General features: G+C 38.0%; 1 protein-coding gene across 1 annotated transcript in view; it reads right to left on the reverse strand.

Annotated features, from left to right (window-relative positions):
* The window catches only part of capn5a (calpain 5a), a 142,352-nt gene that overhangs the window by 20,442 nt on the left and 101,740 nt on the right, over window positions 1-20,170 (reverse strand). The window contains exon 7 of the mRNA XM_028800381.2: window positions 11,929-12,006. Within this exon, the coding sequence (XP_028656214.1) occupies window positions 11,929-12,006 (78 nt within the window). The remainder of the gene's footprint in view (window positions 1-11,928; window positions 12,007-20,170) is intronic.

A 20,170-nucleotide genomic window follows, 5' to 3' on the forward strand; every position in this document is an offset into this window, starting at 1 on the left:
GCAGTTTCCAGGTTGCTGTCAGGAATTCTTCAGATCGGTAGTCAGATGTCTGAGACAGCAATGGAAAAAACAAAAGGAATTAATAAAAATTCAGACTTGAGCGTCAGTAGGAAAAGAATACATAATTAATTGCAGAATTTGAAAGTCCCTCCAGAGTGCCTTATACTCCTACACGATTTGGCTCAAAAACTAATCAGCACATCGTCATCTCATAACAGGCTTAAGTGTTGAAATTGGTATTTTTCCACCCAGCTGTTTTAGTTCTTGACCATTCACAAGTCACAAAGTCAAACGCACAGAGAGACACACACAAACCCACCTTTGAGATATCATTGTTTTCGTTATCAGAGGACCCTAAAATGTTGAGATCCGTTGATCTTCCCTCCTTCCCCACCAAGGTTATTATAGTTTTGCCTTTTTATATTAGTTTTTATTTCTATATTTTTTCTGACCTTACTTGGAAATTCAGTTTAGTTTTAGTTTTCCTTCATCGTGTATTTTTAGTTTTAGTTTAGTTTTTATTTCACAATGACATTTCTATTTTATTTTTATATCTATTAGTTTTAGTAATTATGGCATGGAGCTCCTGCGGAGTTTAGTTTTGTGTCACAATCAGACAGAACTGTAAACTTAACAGATTTGGATATGTTTAATGTTAGTGGAAGCTCACTACACTACATGGTTTACTATCTGGTTTTGTTTTTGTCTGATAAAAACAAGCATAATCAAAACTAGATACTGAATATGAACAATTTTACACAATTTTATCATTTTTAAAATATTTTCTTATGAAAATCACAGGGGCTTAGGAAGAACAGGGCTCTTAGACTTGAATCAGTGTGCAGACCCCACCTAGCTGTATTGAGGGAAACAAAGAACAACAAGCATGTAGTGTCAAGGTTAGGGGTGGTGAGACTTGAATAGCCCAACATAAACGACAGTAAACCCGTAATGAGCAGACCTAGAGCAGGTAATAGGAGTACAGACAGACATAAAATGACAGAGACAGCATCTGAGATTAAGAACAATATATACATTATCTAAACCGGTTTATCCAGAGTAGGATCACAGGAAACCTGGAGCCTACCCAAGCAGGTTTGGATGTAAGGCAGAAAAAATCCCTGGTATGCAATATGTATGATAAGGCTGATGTTAAGAACAAAAAGAATTTGATATTTCAACTATCTATTTTGAGAGAGAGAGAAAAACATTGAAAAAAGGAGACAAATATTTTACTTTCACAATATCAGGTATTTTGAGTTGTGAATATGAACTAAAAAAGATAAATTAATAAATATAGAATAAATACAAATGGGTTTTTGTATTTATTCTATGTTTAGTATTTCATCACTTGGCAGACTCTCTTCGCCTACATACTTTTGTTTATATCGCTTCACTATTAAACAATGTTTTTAAAGTAAAAGTGATTGGTCAGTAACAATATGCTGATCTTGTATGATGACCTAGTCAGTCTCTTGATCAGTGCAGTTTTATTTTCAAAAACTAGGAGTGGTCTCCCCTAGACTTTCTTGTATACTCAGATATAGGGATGGATATTTGAGGAGTAAACTGCAAGACAATGATTATATTTTTATATTATGTACATTAAGGAACCATCAACAACAAATCAAATTAATAATATATAGAACAATTATTATAAAAGTAAAAGTTGAATAAATCGGACTCTGCAGCTGCATGAATAATAATAAAAAAAAAAAAAAAAAAAAAAATCGAGTATGTGTTCAGGTAAAGTACCACTTCTGGGTGATGGATGTGGCCCAAAGGTTAATACAGATCTACAATTGTGGTGTAACAACCACATGCCGAATTTCATCCATCTATCTAGTTGCGTTTTTGAGTTACTGTGTTTACACACACACACACACACACACACACGCACGCAATTTCAAAAAAACGGTATTTTTGGACTCTGGGAGGTCTCGTCAAGATTCATCAAAATATCGAGGTTGAATTTTTTCATGATTACTATACTTTCTCTATACTTTGTATATGAGAAAGTAAAAATGATTTATCCTGTGCGAAGTGACAGGTGAATTGCTGTCAACAAAAAGCAGTCACCTGAGAAATAAACTGAAACGTTACTCATTCGTGATTTTTCTGCCCATATGGTAAACGTTTTGTTGACTAGCACATTCTGATTTCAGCCATTTGAATTACATCTTGATATACAACAAGCAAAGAAAGTCGGCACGTAAATCACTTTCTATTTCACATGCTTTACGCACTCGCATTCAGCTTGCTCTGTCACCTCAAATGCTGTGTGAACACCTGGCCTCCTTCACCAGCCACCGCTCACTGGATGAATATGTGCGGGCGAATCATGGTGGATGACTTTCTGTTTTAGAGTTAAAACTTACAACGGTTAAAGGCTAACGGGAAGAATATTCATTCAAAAAAAAAACTAAAAATATTTTAGTAAATTATTATTTTATTTCAGTTAGTCTTTCCAGCTACTTTAATAGTTTCGTTTAGTTTTAGTTTTTCATTTCGGTTTTGTTAATTATTTTATTTCAGTTTAGGAAAACGTTTTTTTTAATAATAGTTTCAGTTTTGATTTTAGTTTTCGTTAACTATAATAACCTTGTTCCCCACAGACAATAGGTTATAGTGGGGGAGGATGCAAAGCAAAAAAGAGCATCACTTGAACTGACCATCCATCCATTCATTCATTTTCTGCTGCTTATCTGGGTCCAGGTCACTGGGTCAGCAGTCTAAACAAAGATGCACAGCCGTCCCTTCCCCCCTACCACCACCTCCAGGGCTGAGGTGTTCCCAGACCAACTGAGAGATATAATCAATCCAGTGTTTCCTTGGTCTGCCCCAAGGTATCCCTCCCAGTTGGACATGCTGGAATCATCTCCACAGCAAGCCATCCTGGAGGCATTTTAATTAGAAGCCCTAACCACCTTGACTGGTTCCTTTCAAAGCAGAAGTGCATTGGTTCTACTTTGAGCTTTTCCCGAAAGTCTGCACTCCTCACTAGATTAAGGCTGAGCCCAGACACCCTGCGAAGTAAATTCATTTCTGCAACTTTTATTTACGATCTAGTTGTTTTGGTAAAAATGTCAAGGCTTGTGACCATAGGTGAGGCCAAGGATGTAGATCCTTTCGGCTCAGCTCTCTGTTCAACATGACTGACTGGTGCCTGTCAATCTCCTACTTCCTTCTTCCCGTATTCGTGAACAAAAGCTCAAAATACTTACATTACTCCACTTTAGGCAGGTTGGGAATGAGGTGTAAATAAACTGGCTTGCTTAAACAACTCGTTGAATCTAATAGTCATAAAATCAATAAGTATTTTTCATCTTCATATCATTTTAAATATAGCATTATTGACAGAACCAGTTACACTGGTTTACATTTAATAAAAAAAAAAAAACAGAAAAAAAAACATACTCTGAGCTGTTGACTGCTAAGTGTTTTACTGTTTATGTCACAAAAAATGTTTCAATAAACTCACTGGAATAATTTAATATACCTAAGAAAGTGATTATTAAAACTGTTTTGTATTAAAAAGTAATCAGAGTTATTTCTGATTTATAGAAAAATATTATAATGCATGAAGGTAATTTAAAAATTACAATTAATATACAGTTCATTTTGATGAATAAATGATTCTAGTGGTTAAATGTGACTAATTTTTTTTAATCGAAAAACAATCTTATATAGCTTTTATATATGATTTTTACATGCCTGCAACTTAGTAATATATTTTTCACAAGTCCCAGACTTGTGAAATCAAAAACAGTTGCTGTTAGCATTTTATATATCAGTTATCTGAGACAGAAGTTAATTTATATCATTATCAAGCGCATATCTGTATATATACACAATCATGGCCGGAATCATGGAATTTTTCCAGAAAATGCACCATTTCTCCCAGAAAATTGTTGCAATTACAAATGCTTTGGTATACACGTTTATTTCCTTTATGTGCATTGGAACAACACAAAAAAACAGAGAAAAAAAGCCACATCTGACATCATGTCACACAGAACTCCAAAAATGGGCTGGACAAAATTATTGGCACCCTCAACTTAATATTTGGTTGCACACCCTTTGGAAAAAATAACTGAAATCAAGCGCTTCCTATAACCATCAACATGCTTGTTACACCTCTCAACTGGAGAAATGGTGCATTTTCTGGGAAAATTTCAGGGGTGCCGATAATTGACGGCCATGACTGTGTATATACACATACATACATACTGTATATTATTTATATATATATATATATATATATATATATATATATATATATATATATACACACACACACACACAGTACATATATACATATACATATATATATATATACACAGTACATACAGTGGGGCAAAAAAGTATTTAGTCAGCCACCAAATGTGTAAGTTCTCCCACTTAAAAAGATGAGAGAGGCCTGTAATTTTCATAATAGGTATACCTCAACTATGAGAGACAAAATGAGAAAAAAAATTCAGAAAATCACATTGTCTGATTTTAAAGAATTTATTTGCAAATTATGGTGGAAAATAAGTATTTTGTCACCTACAAACAAGCAAGATTTCTGGCTCTCACAGACCTGTAACTTCTTCTGTAAAAGGCTCCTCTGTCCTCCACTCGTTACCTGTATTAATGGCACCTGTTTGAACTCGTTATCAATATAAAAGACACCTATCCACCACCTCAAACAGTCACACTCCAAACTCCACTATGGCCAAGACCAAAGAGCTGTCAAAGGACACCAGAAACAAAATTGTAGACCTGCACCAGGCTGGGAAGAATGAATTTGCAATAGGTTTAGCAGCTTGGTGTGAAGAAATCAACTGTGGGAGCAATTATTAGAAAATGGAAGACATACAAGACCACTGATAATCGATCTGGGGCTCCACACAAGATCTCACCCCGTGGGGTCAAAATGATCACAAGAACGGTGAGCAAAAATCCCAGAACCACACGGGGGGACCTAGTGAATGACCTGCAGAGAGCTGGGACCAAAGTAACAAAGGCTACCATCAGTAACACACTACACCGCCAGGGACTCAAATCCTGCAGTGCCAGACGTGTCCCCCTGCTTAAGCCAGTACATGTGCAGGCCCGTCTGAAGTTTGCTAGAGAGCATTTGGATGATCCAGAAGAGGATTGGGAGAATGTCATATGGTCAGATGAAAAAACTACTCGTCGTGTTTGGAGGAGAAAGAATGCCGAGTTGCATCCAAAGAACACCATACCTACTGTAAAGCATGGGGGTGGAAACATCATGGTATGGGGCTGTTTTTCTGCAAAGGGAACAGGACGACTGATCCGTGTAAAGGAAAGAATGAATGGGGCCATGTATCGTCAGATTTTGAGTGAAAACCTCCTTCCATCAGCAAGGGCATTGAAGATGAAACGTGGCTGGGTCTTTCAGCATGACAATGATCCCAAACACACCGCCCGGGTAACGAAGGAGTGGCTTTGTAAGAAGCATTTCAAGGTCCTGGAATGGCCTAGCCAGTCTCTAGAGCTCAACCCCATAGAAAATCTTTGGAGGGAGTTGAAAGTCTGTGTTGCCCAGCGACAGCCCCAAAACATCACTGTTCTAGAGGAGATCTGCATGGAGGAATGGGCCAAAATACCAGCAACAGTGTGTGAAAACCTTGTGAAGACTTGCAGAAAACGTTTGACCTCTGTCATTGCCAACAAAGGGTATATAACAAAGTATTGAGATGAACTTTTGTTATTGACCAAATACTTTTTTTCCACCATAATTTACAAATAAATTCTTCAAAAATCAGACAATGTGATTTTCTGGATTTTTTTTTTCTCATTTTGTCTCTCATAGTTGAGGTATACCTATGATGAAAATTACAGGCCTCTCTCATCTTTTTAAGTGGGAGAACTTGCACAATTGGTGGCTGACTAAATACTTTTTTGCCCCACTGTATATATATATATATATAGGCACATACGTGTGCATGGGAGGCAGCTAAAGGGCTTGAGTAAGGGCAGTTCCGAATCATACCGGGATGTGGCAGAGTGCACGGACTCTTTTCCTCCCTTGCCTGCAGACCATTCACGGGAGATTCCACCTGGCCCACCTGACGTCACTTCCAGGACCGAGCCTATGGAAGAAGACCTTGCCAGCTCCGGCCCCTGTGATGTCACATCCGGGCTCATACCTATGGCTGAAGACCGGCTCTTTGTGGAGTTTGTGACATTATATATATTATATATATATATATATATATATATATATATATATATATATATATATTATATAACAAAATCCTATGACGAGATGAGACTTTTTTTTCCCCCAAGAGATTTCTGCCATGAGATTTTTTTTCAAGTCACCCCTTCCTCTCAACCATTTTCAAACACGCCCACGGTCCACTCAGCTCTCATTTGTGTGAATGCTTTTGTCAGACAGGAAAATAATAATCAGCCCAGACCAAGTAGATTTGAAAACCTAGCAGGATCAAGCGGGGTCAGAAATAAAAGACAAAGTAGAACGTTGTAAAGTGGTTCAAAAACGTTGGCGCAATACACATGCAGAGCAGGTTAGAGATTATGAAAGTACTAAAATTCAAAAGCCTCAAAAAATGATTGTAATGATCACATTAGCGCTAACGGAAATTATTACTCGGTGAAATAACGGAACAGCGAAAAGAGATCAAATATATGGACATATGTAATATGATAGATGTAGATATTGTTCGGCTTTAAAGTTTACTTCAGAGACTTGTAGATCGTCTAATTCGTGTTGCCATTGGGGAAAAGTAGTGTCTCTTCTCAATGAAGAGGCGTATCTGAGAGAATTAAAAGATTTATTGTTCGGTGAAAGTGAAATACACAACCGCTACATGCAAAATATCTGAATCTACAATAATCTGTTCACATTGGCATCACTCAATGTAGATTTACACAACTCTGGACCATACGCTATGAGAATCTGTGGTCCCACAACAATTAAAGCTACTAGAAGTTTAATTTCAAGGAAACCACAATTCGGTCAGGATTATATTTATGATCACGGAGAAGCGATGTAACACGGAATCGAAAGAGTTAAACATTCAGACGTACTAGAAATTCTACGGCCAATAATGGAAACAAATCCATATGTCCAAAAGTATCGCACTTTACACGAAATTTATCTGCAAAACACGGACAAAAAAGTTTTCTTGGATTTCTATATGAATCCAAAAGATAACGGTCGCATTTCTAATAAACCAACATGTGACGAATTGTCATCGATAATAGTAACACAACATGAAACAATTTTATTTCAATTTTTATGTTTTACTATTTTTAATTATGGTTAGTTCCTCGCTGTAATGTAAAATAGTTAGTTCTATTATGTATATGTAACAGTTCACATGAAAATAACAATCTGTTTAAATTGTACATCCGCTTACCCATATGTGAGCGGCAGAGACGCGAATCGTCTGGCTCATAGCATCTGCCCGGGGGTTGGCAAGCAAAGCAATATTAAATTACAACGAAATTTTCATTAAAATGAAGTATTTTTATGGTCCTGACAGTTTCCCCATATGACATGAGTCTATACAAATCTCATTACTACGAAGTACATTCAACAGATACTTTCATTTCAACGAAGTGACTTTGAAATGCTTGAATGAATCATCCACAGAGCAGTTAGTTCTGTGGTCGCAGCTCAGTTGTGCACAACGATCCCTAAACAGAAACACTATTTTTTTTTTCTTCCTTAGGACTTTCCTTGTACTGTTTTTTTATTTTGTGGTTTTTATTTTCTGTGGTTTTCAGTGATACCTTTTACTTATTGCTCGTCAACATTTGAAAAACATCCATTTTAATTTAACTCATTGTCACCCTCCTATATAAACGGCAGACATGAAAAAACGATAACAGTTCATATTAGAAAAAAAAAAAATTTACATTTTTGCAGCTCTCGATTGCGGCAAAAAGAAAAAAGATGTTGCCAGTGAATTTGGAATTGCGCCATCGTCACTGTCAACTTTCTTAAAAGAAAAATCGCAGGATGCAAATATATGCCAACTGCTGCATTTGAAGACACCAAAAAAGCTGTCTTTATGTGGTTCGTTTTACATTCGTTCGTTTTTATGCTCGTTCAAGAAACATTCCTATTAATGCGGCACTCATTCAAGAAAATGTCAGGTTTCTTAACTCTCTTGGGACCTCCTCCAACTGGACAACACACCGAAGAGCGTCCCGAAGTGCGATCACCGGCCTGCGGAAGACTTTATCTGTTGCCAGGGCAACAGCAGGCTCACAGCGCCGGGGCAGCTCTTCACCGAAGCAAACAGAAAAGATCTCCATGGGTGACGCAGGGAACAGTATTACTTGGCCACGACCCTGCCTGACTGCTGTGTCAGTGTATAGGAGAGTGGCTGATCTTGCTACAATAAATGACCATGCTGTTCCTGTTTCAAGCTGAATAAAGCTGGTTTTGCTAAAGTACTGAGACTAAGCCTCGTGTTTTGGGGTGTAAGACAGGGACTTATAGCACAACCCCGATCTTTTAGGATTTGCTTCTGTGGCGCCTCACTGCAATGTTCTGTGCCTGCTGTTGCCCTGCCCCGGCAACAGACAAACAATATTCCACAGACTTCAGGACGCACTTCAGCATGATGTTCCCATTGAGTGGGGGGATCCCAAAAGAGTTCACAATATAAAGAAGAAGAAAAGGATGATTTGGCTTCTGATTGATAACTGTGCTTCCCATAACAGGCTTCCGCATTTAGATAATGTTCGGGTTGAATTCCTCCCACCCAATTGCACAGCAGTGCTTCAGCCATTGGATTTGGGCATCATTAGCATCATAAAAGTGTACTACTGCAAGGAAATGCTGAGAAAGATTCTCGTCATCGTAACTTGTAGACAGGAGAAGATTAAAATTAACGTGAAAGAAGCTATTGAAATGATTGCAAACGCCTGGACGGAAGTTAAAGAAAGCACTATAGCAACAAATACAGAATCTCATTACAACAAAATATTTTTTAGGTTCCTGGCAGTTTGTTGTAACGGAATTTTACCTATATATATATATATATATATATATATACATACATACATACATACATATACATACACAGTGCATCCGGAAAGTATTCACTGCGCATCACTTTTTCCACATTTTGTTATGTTACAGCCTTATTCCAAAATGGATTAAATTCATTTTTTTCCTCAGAATTCTACACACAACACCCCATAATGACAACGTGAAAAAAGTTTACTTGAGGTTTTTGCAAATTTATTAAAAATTAAAAAATTGAGAAAGCACATGTACATAAATATTCACAGAAAAAGTTCTGCTGCTTTGAAGGTCCCAATGAGCACAGTGGCCTCCATCATCCATAAGTGGAAGAAGTTCGAAACCACCAGGACTCTTCCTAGAGCTGGCCGGCCATCTAAACTGAGCGATTTGGGGAGAAGGGCCTTAGTCAGGGAGGTGACCAAGAACCCGATGGTTGCTCTGTCAGAGCTCCAGAGGTCCTCTGTGGAGAGAGGAGAACCTTCCAGAAGGACAACCATCTCTGCAGCAATCCACCAATCAGGCCTGTATGGTAGAGTGGCCAGACGGAAGCCACTCCTTAGTAAAAGGCACATGGCAGCCCGCCTGGAGTTTGCCAAAAGGCACCTGGAGGACTCTCAGACCATGAGAAAGAAAATTCTCTGGTCTGATGAGACAAAGATTGAACTCTTTGGTGTGAATGCCAGGCGTCACATTTGGAGGAAACCAGGCACCGCTCATCACCAGGCCAATACCATCCCTACAGTGAAGCATGGTGGTGGCAGCATCATACTGTGGGGATGTTTTTCAGCGGCAGGGACTGGGAGACTAGTCAGGATAAAGGGAAAGATGACTGCAGCAATGTACAGAGACATCCTGGATAAAATAACTGCTCCAGAGCGCTCTTGACCTCAGACTGGGGCGACGGTTCATCTTTCAGCAGGGCAACGACCCTAAGCACACAGCCAAGATATCAAAGGAGTGGCTTCAGGACAACTCTGTGAATGTCCTTGAGTGGCCCAGCCAGAGCCTAGACTTGAATCCGATTGAACATCTCTGTAGAGATCTTAAAATGGCTGTGCACCGATGCTTCCCATCCAACCTGATGGAGCTTGACAAGTGCTGCAAAGAGGAATGGGTGAAACTGGCCAAGGATAGGTGTGCCAAGCTTGTGGCATCATATTCAAAAAGACTTGAGGCTGTAATTGCTGCCAAAGGTGCATCGACAAAGTATTGAGCAAAGGCTGTGAATACTTATGTACATGTGATTTCTCAGTTCTTTTATTTTTAATAAATTTGCAAAAACCTCAAGTAAACTTTTTTCACGTTGTCATCATGGGGTGTTGTGTGTAGAATTCTGAGGAAAAAAATGAATTTAATCCATTTTGGAATAAAGCTGTAACATAACAAAATGTGGAAAAAGTGATGCGCTGTGAATACTTTCCAGATGCACTGTATACATACATACATACACACATATATTATATATATATATATATATATATATATATATATATACACATACATACATACATACATACATACATACATACATACATACATACATACATACATATACATACATACATACATATACATATATATACATACATACATACATACATACACATATATATATACATACATACATACATACATATTGTGGAGATTGGTTCGGACACAGACAGGCAGACATGTTAATTTGCACCACCACACATTTATTTATACTACTATTTACAAAGTCCAAGTGCCACAAATCCCAATCTTCCCCAAAATCCAGGCCAACCACTCTGCCTCTTCGGACTGCTTCCTTCTCTCGTTCTAGCACCTTGTCCTGCTTCCACCCAACTCCAGCCTCAAATGAAGGGAGGCGGCCCCTTTTATCCATACCCGGATGTGTTCCAGGTGTGCACCGGCAATCCCGCGATCACGCCCCAGTGTGGCGGAAATGCCGGCTGTCCTCCTGGAAGCACTCCGGGTGTTCCCTCTCTTCTTCCTCCCAGCACTTCCTGGTGTGGCGGAAGTACTGGGGTCCAGGGTTGTTCAGGCAGGGGGACGCCCTCTGGCGGTGACCACGGGCCCCTACAGGGTTGGGCTACCAAGCCCTGTACCCGTGGCCCCCAGTACGACCAGGGCGGATGCCCCCTCGCGGTCTGGAGGAGGAATGAGTCCTCCTCCTGTCTTCCTGGGTGTCCCGGCCGGGAATGAGCCCCGTCCGGGTGCCACAATACACACACACACACACACACACACACACAAAAGAAAGCCATTATTGTATAGAAAATCTGTTTCTTCTTCTTTTGTGGTTCTTCAAAGAAGTGCAGTGGGTTACTACAAATTTCTAGAATCACTCCTCATTAATAATGTAAATTGCAGTATTAATACGAAGATCTATTTAAAATTCAAACACTAATTATTTCGATTTCAAAAACCAACACACTATCTTGTGCAAACACCACTAAACAAAAACATTTAATTTTATGTGCTAAACAGGGTCTCACCACAATCGTGGATGAAGTCTGTTGGGGGCCGAAAAGCCATTTTAGTTCATTTCTGTATCCATCTGTACTATTTATGAGCTCAATGCAATGATGTAGGAGAGAACAAAATCAAACAGATATCCAATTCTGTTAAATAACTGGCTTCCTAAGAGGTTTCACAGGAAAAAGAATACATAAAATATAATAAAACAAAAAAGCCATTACAAAGCAAAAAGGGAAACACCCTTAGTGAATTCTCGAATTATCTGTCATGCTCATAAAATAACTACATCTAGGAAAAACAGTTGAGGGAGCTTTAAGTGTAGCACACCTCTCCAGTGATTTCAAGCATTTAAAACAAAAACAAACAAAAATAGATTAATCTACACAAAGTATACATGGGTTAAAGACAACAGTAAATCCATAAACAGTGGTCAGAATGTTTTTACTCACCAGAACTCTCCATCATCCTCTACTGTAACTCCCAGCTTCTCTCTTTCACTTTTGCTGACTTTTTGCCATTCTTCAGAACTACAAGCAAAATTAAGCAAAATTAATATTTCATATAGTACCTTTCATACAGCAAATGCAATCCCAGGGCACTTAGTACAACTATATAACTACTTTTGCTTTCACTTGGATCAGACAGGCAAGGGACTTGATCACGGCACATACCAAGTCACATGCAGGAACTGAACTAGCAGTTTTGTGAATTACAGTCCAATTCCTTATCCTCTATATAACACTGCCTGTCTCACATTGCTGCATTGTCCATCTGTGAAGCATAAGTCATCATGAAATTCTAAATTAATAATTTATTTGAAAATGTCAATGCATAGTCTTAATGGTCCTCTAGTTACCTATAAAATATTTTTCCACAAGGACTGAACAGCAAATTAAATGCATTTTCACTGCTTGAAAGGAAGAAATATGGATTGACTGTGTCATTACAAACTGTGGAGCTATCTTACCCAGATCTGTATTCTTAGTTTGGAGTATACAGGCTGCTGTGCTTTACAGAGAAGAGCTGGATGTGTGTCTGACAAAATACTCAAACCATTGCAGAAACAGACATGATAGAAATACCAATGAATATTCATTAAAATAAGTCTGTAAAGGCAAATACAAAAAACAGGCAAGGGGTCATACACACACACACACACACACATAATAAATAAGAAGGAAAATTCATGAGAGTTTGAAAACAAACAAGAGATCAAAAACAGAATATCTATACAAAAAGAAAACCCTAATTAAACTGAATGATCCTAAGAAGAAAGCCAAGGTCAAAAAAAATTGACACAAGGGGGAAAAAAAACAAAAATCAGTAAATCAAGTTGACAACAACAGAGATTGTAGTAAAGGCAAGAATGCAAATCTCTGAACAATGCCATTGTCCAGCACTCCATTTTAATATATCCCTTCTGCCTACAGGATATACCTGTAGCATAATTAAAATTGATACAAAACAGAACACTGAAGAGAGGGGCATGCGGCTAAAAGAAGACAAAAAGGACTAAAGTAGGACTCTATAGTGTGTTCTCGATACTTAAGAGTATTTTTCAAATCAATTATGAGGAATGAAGTATTTTTTACCATCTAATCATGAACTACTTAAGTATTTTCTCCTCACTCTTTTTTTCACATAATATAACCACGCATTTTTGAAATCAACACAAAAGCTCTGGAAAAGTAAAATAAATAAAATTTGGTTGCAGTCTAGGGCTCTTATGATCATGGGGAAAGGAAAAAAAAAATATATGCATTACTACAATAGATCAGGGGTAGGCAACGTCGGTCCTGGTGAGCCGCAGTGGCTACAGGTTTTCATTCCAACCCAATTGCTTAATTAGAAACCAATCATTGCCAATCTCAGACCTTATTTAATTTTATGGCTTGTTAGTCTGTGCAATGTAAGGCTCTTATATCGTAGATTTTTTTCCTTTCCAAAGATATCATCCAAATGATATGAAGCCTAAAACAGATCATTTTCAGTCTGTCACATTTTTCTATTAAGTGTTTTATTAAATCAAACAGTGCATGATGAACACACACAGATGTAATTGGAAAAAAGCTAGCTGGAAAACTGCTGGCTGCTTTGTCTTTTACATCTTATTGCTGATAAGGAGCAATTAAAACACTGAATGCAGCAGTTTAAGATTGAAATAAGCAATTAAGGTTGGAGAACCTTAACAAGCGAGACCACTAAAATGAAGCATCAAAATGTCACTTAAGCAATATGTGCTTCATCAGCAATAATTGAGTTCTCGTTAAGGAACTGGGTTGGAACAAAAACCTGCACATACTGCGGCTCACCAGGACCGACGTTGCCTACCCCTGCAATAGATTATTCCTGCCACTCCAAAACAAAAAAAGACGGCATTATTATATAGAGTGAGGGACCGATGTACATGATGAAGAGATGTACTTTAATTTTTTTTTATATGTTCATCTTGCACTTTAAGGGCCTGCTGCATCATATTCAACACTTTGTTCATCATTGTGACACTCATGTAACCAGCCTCTCCTCCAAATTCATCACTTTGGAAAACCCAGTGAACATGAGTGGTGGAATTGTGCTACACCTACTGTCACTTTTGCCATTGCAGATGCATCAAGTAAAAATTACTGAAAAGTCATGACCTAGATTAGCTGCAATATTTATAAAACAATATAAAATTATCATATTTAGCTATGTTTCTGGTCAGTTTCATGAAGGTTCTTGGGGTTAGGATTTAATAACAAATACTGGCCACTGAAATGTACAGTTTTTCATACAAAATAGTAAAGAGCTACACAAAAGCACCACATTATTTGTAATACATATTATAATAAGCAACTAGGTAACTTATTGTAATGTTCCCCAGTGCTGGACATCATTAAACAAGCACCAGTCAAACATTACATAGTGGAAAACAAAGTGGAAATAGTGAAATATAACATTTATGTTTCATCCAGTTATTTTAAAACAGATGGATGAAAATTATTCTAACAATAATGCAAACTAATGGCAGCCAGCTCAAATAATCGCAATCATATGATTATGTAATACTTGTGACAGGCTTAGCATGGGAAAGGCACTATATAAATAAAATGTATTATTATTATTATTCCAGTTACAAAAAAGCATCCAGACATTAGTTGATTATATATATTATATATGGTAAAGATTTTAGAAAGATAAACCAAAAAGATAAGTCTTCTGTCCTTACGCTAAAAAAAAACACCAAGAACACAAACCATCATATTTTTTTTTAAATTAGTTAAGCAGGTGGAAAAGATTAATTCATAAACAGCCTGTATGCTATTCTTGGTGACAGACTGGAGAATAAGGTGTATTTTGTGAGGAACTGCAAGGGTTAGGGTCCTATCAATGTTCAAACTTGAAAAATAAAAAACTAAATGGAAGAACTCTATAGACCTAGTAGCACCTTGTCGCCAAGCCCCCATCCCCCCCAAATCCCCAACTCAATTAAAATAAAAGAGCACCCATTTTGACTGGACAGATGTCTAATGGATTTAGGCACCAACTTACATTTAGATCCACTGAATAGAGTCAAATTGTTAGTTTTTGTCCATGATTCTCAAGCAAGTCACAAAAATAAATCCCAAATCAACAGCCACAACATCAGCATTCACATTTACAGCTGACACAATTTGCTAGAGACTGGTAAAAATGCACAAACTACCTGCTGAACATGTCAATGGAGATGCTATGTACCCTTGGTTTGTTACAAAAACCAGGCCCTATGGCAGTGATCAACATATCTGGCCAACAGAGGTAGACCTGCAAGTGCCATAAGAGGAAACAAAAGTGAGGTAACTGACTGCTTATCTGTGCCAGAATAAAGGTCATACCTAGCCAACCAACTCTATTGTTCATTATTCTATCAAATATTTGCTCCTTGTAAAAGAAAAAAAAACTAGATTTCTTTAGGATTCATTGTTCCATCATGAAATTAGGGATTGCTGCATCTTTAATTTCAAGGAAACATGGCAACATTACAGACTTAGCCACTTGGATAGACAGGCTAACCCCCTTCTAAACACAGAGACAAGCTTCACTTGCAGGCAAATCCACAGTGGTGTTTTATGCATTTACATAAAGGATGAATGGTATGCAAAAGTTATGGTAGTCTCATGCTGCTAATGACCACCAAGAACTTTTAATAGTAAAATGCCTGCCATATATCTGCTGAGAGACTTCTCCCCAGCAATAGTCATTGGTGTACACTTGTTGACTAGTCGCAATGCTAACCAGGTGCTTGAGGAACCATCAACAAATTGCAAATTGCACACTCTATCGGAGTGGTCTTCACATATACCTTAAGTTAGGTATGTCTGGTGTCTACCAAATTTCTATCAGCATGTAATCTACCACACATAATAAATGTCACAGTCAGATCACAAAGCCAGTCCAGGATGAGAAGAATACCTTTATTGACATGTACGTAGAGCCACTCAGTACATGCAAAGATACTACTGACATAAAGATGTTTGTAATACTTCTTAAGTACACTTGTAAATTACAGAAGTCTTTAATTAGTTTCATTTCTCATGTCCTTGCTAGTTACCGATAAACAGGACCCTGCAGTCAGGATTCTGCTGTGCTAGATTATACTGGTTCTCTTATCAATGCCTGTCCTTTTGCTAAAGTAGCAGCAGGACTGGGGCACAGATAAAAAGGCTTTAATTAAAATGCTTTCTTAAGAGTGCTAAATGCAAAAGATAACAATTAACAAGGACAGAAGTCATTTAATATGATCAATATATAATCAATTTGTGAAAATCATATTTATCAGTAGAAACTGACTTTCATAATCCCCTCTTTTGTTGTTCTTGAACAACAATAATCAACTATCATTTACTTCAAGTGACTGATTCAGGAAGGAACATTGGCATTAGTTCAAGTGACAAGGAAACATTTCCAATATCAAGAGGGGAAGCAGAATTGTCTACCATGATTTTGGTGACAAGTGGCATAAAGACTCACATAGTACATTTAAAGATACAGTAGCATAATTGAATGATGATGACAAAAATTATTAACATAACAAAGACTGCTTTTCTAGGCTGGGCAAAAAGAAAGAATTTCTTCAAACCAGTCAGTATACTGTTCTGATGTCCAATAGGAGCAAAAACTGGATCAGCCTTGTGAAGAATCTTGTAGACCAGGTCAGATGTGCTATGAGAAGTGTCCAGAATGTAGGAGCAACATTTCTGCCCCATCACCTTGTGGGTGCATCCCTGGGCTGCCAAAAGCATATCTAGGGCCATACAATTTTGCAAAGTCACAGTTCATGAAGCAAGAGCCTCAGCTGAAAGTTCTCAAGGGACTCAGAAGTAAGATTAGTCACTAGTTGTAGTGCATTGGCCAGTTTATTTATGCGTGCTCTGGCTGCAGGCACAAAAATGTGAGGCGGACAAATTGCTCCATTCTGCCGCCATTACTGATTATTTCAGGAACTCTAGATGGAGGTACATTTAACCTGAACAGGAGGTGGAACAGGGCCTGAATGAACAGTCGCATCAGCTAAAACATAGGCCAAGTAACACACTCCACACCAATCCGAATCCAGCCACCTAAAAGCTTGACGGGCATAGACAAAGTAGGTGTTGTTAGGTGCCTCAGGTGTATTGGTGAGCGCGTATTGGTGAGCATATCTAGGCTTACTGGACCTGCTCCAATTTGCATACTGATTTAACTGGTCTAACTGAAGACACTATCTCATTCACTCATCTAGGGAAGATGTTCATTGACCTTAGCTCAGCACTCAGTAGAGGCAATTGTGACCTGAGCTTGTGCATCTGTCTCTGTAACTGTATTGTAGACTTCCTGACACAGCTACATCAGTCAATTCAGATCAGTGCCAATACTTGCAGCACAACTGCACAGTGCACTTGGGGTACCACAAGATTTGTGCCTTCACCACACAATTTGTACTGCTAAGTTCAACTCACACCATGTCATCAAAATTTGCTAATGACACGATTGTTGTTGCTTATGAGGCGCAGCACAATGTGTCTGCATACAGAGAGGAAATTAACACAATCTGTCTCTTAATGCAGCCAAAACAAAAGAGGTGATTGTTGACAAGATCTGCCCAGAACTAGATCTGTGCACACCTCAGAAAATCTATGCCTCCATTGTTGTGACGGTGAAAAGTACCAAACATCTGGATGTTATACTGCAGAACTCTTATTAGTCAAGAGGGCACAACTGCATTTCCACTTCCTGTGATGGCTGAAGAGAACAATCCACTCTCCTCACCACCTTCTACAGATGCACTACAGAAATGTCCTGAGCAGCTGGTTTGGACATGGTAGCAACTATAACTGCAAAACCCTGCAGAGGAAAGTGAACACATCACCTGGGTGTTTCTCCCTTCCTTCAAAGGCATTTTTTTTTTACAGAGACTAACTGGAAGGCCTCCATCCATCTACCAACGACTGGCAGACAGTGCTGTGGCATTCATGCCAACTTCTTTCTCCAGGCAGTCAAACTCCTTAACATCCTGTTGTCTCTGCGACCTGTTTCCTACCATAGCGCCTTCCAACCAACCTCTCCATTGTAGAATCACTTTGTTGGACTATCTGCAATATCACCTAGACTCGGATATGCACATATACACTTTACTTCTCAGTTTAACACCATTATGTTATATGTTGCTCAAAGATGACACAGATCTAGGTATCCTACCTTGCATATTACTTACATGCTGCTCTCTGTTGGATGCTGCTATTGTTCTGTGTATCCATGCACTATGCTTTCTATTTCTCAAGTTTAGAACATGCTGATATGTCACTTGTTACCAATATGTAAACAATAATGATATATGTCTGTTCAGTCTTGTATACTCTGCCATTATTTAAAATGCAATTTACTGTATGTAACAGTAACTGTTTGTGGTTATTGTGTATTGTACTACATGGCAGCAATGCACCCAGTCTTCTACACTTAGTGTAGTCTATGCACAATGTATTGTGTCATAGACCTAGAGGCAAGTTATTTTGTCTCCCCGTGTACTTGTACACTACATAGTTCACATAATAATACAAACTGACTTAACTTGACTAAAACACCATAGAGCTGTAAATGGAAAAAAACTGCTTTATAAAACAAAAGAACACCACATATCATGCTCAAATATGCAAATTAAACAACATGTAATGGCATAGATATAAGTGCTTCAAAACACAGAATTGAGAATACTAATACATTGTCCTTAAAATAGACAACAACATAACATGCCCAGCATGTGACTACACCCACGTAAACATTCCACATCTGTGTGACATCACAACATGGCAATTGTAATGCTTATCTGGAATCGAAGAAAGATCACAAAGCAAAGAAAACAAAATGTCAAAAACGGAACCAATTGGTACAAAACACCAAACAGCTGAAGAAACTGACAATGAGGAAACAGATATTAGTATAAAATATTTTATACACATTGAGAAAATGTATTAGTGGTAAAAATTAACAACTCCTCCTCCGATAATGAACAATGAAAAACTTTTTTTTTTTTTTTTACATTTAATCATACAGCTGACCCGACTACATTTTCTTCAGATCGCATATAAAAGCTCTAATCGTTGCATGCATGCTTTCCTCATTTTTACCTTCTGTATATAGAATTTAGTGCTTTTAATCTTTGACTGCAATTTAGCTTTCTGTTTTGGGTTTGACCAAAGACAGGACTGCTCTATGGTTTAGAATCTTGGCTTGTTACTACACTATTAACACAGAGTTCTCTTGCTCAACTGGAAGAATCCTAATTCTCCTGTTCTAAGCCAGTGGGTAACTGATGTTATATACTATTTGAAACTGGAAAAAATGAAATTCGCACTTAGACGATCTGTATAAAACTTTTTCAAAACCTGGCAGGATCTAATCAATAACATTTTATATTAAGCATTTAAATTGAGGAAGCAAGTTCTCTCTCTTCTTTTACTCCATTTATCTTTATTCATTTATTAATTTATCTATTTACTTATTTTTTACTAGCGTAAAGTAAAAGTAAAAAGGGGGTTGATTTGTTTCAATCCTATTTTTGTAAAACTTGAGTCATTTGTATGGAATGTTATTTGATTTTAATAAAATCAATAAAATAAAAAAAAAGTAAAAGAAGATTAGCTACTTAATAGCTACAGTAATCCCTCCTCCATCGCGGGGGTTGCGTTCCATAGCCACCCGCGAAATAAGAAAATCCGCGAAGTAGAAACCATATGTTTATATGGTTATTTTTATATTGTCATGCTTGGGTCACAGATTTGCGCAGAAACACAGGAGGTTGTAGAGAGACAGGAACGTTATTCAAACACTGCAAACAAACATTTGTCTCTTTTTCAAAAGTTTAAACTGTGCTCCATGACAAGACAGAGATGACAGTTCTGTCTCAAAATTAAAAGAATGCAAACATATCTTCCTGTTCAAAGGAGTTTGCGTCAGGAGCAGATGTCAGAGAGATAAACAAAAGCAAACAAATCAATACGCTGTTTGGCTTTTAAGTATGCGAACCACCGCGGCACAAAGCTGTTGAAGGCAGCAGCTCACACCCCCTCCGTCAGGAGCAGAGAGAGAGAGAGAGAGAGAGAGAGAGAGAGAGAGAGAGAGAGAGAGAGAGAGAGAGACAGATAAAAACAAAGTCAAAAATCAATACGTGCCCTTTGAGCTTTGAAGTATGCGAAG

The sequence above is a fragment of the Erpetoichthys calabaricus genome, chromosome 4 (genome assembly GCF_900747795.2).
Source record: "Erpetoichthys calabaricus chromosome 4, fErpCal1.3, whole genome shotgun sequence".
NCBI lineage: Eukaryota > Metazoa > Chordata > Cladistia > Polypteriformes > Polypteridae > Erpetoichthys > Erpetoichthys calabaricus.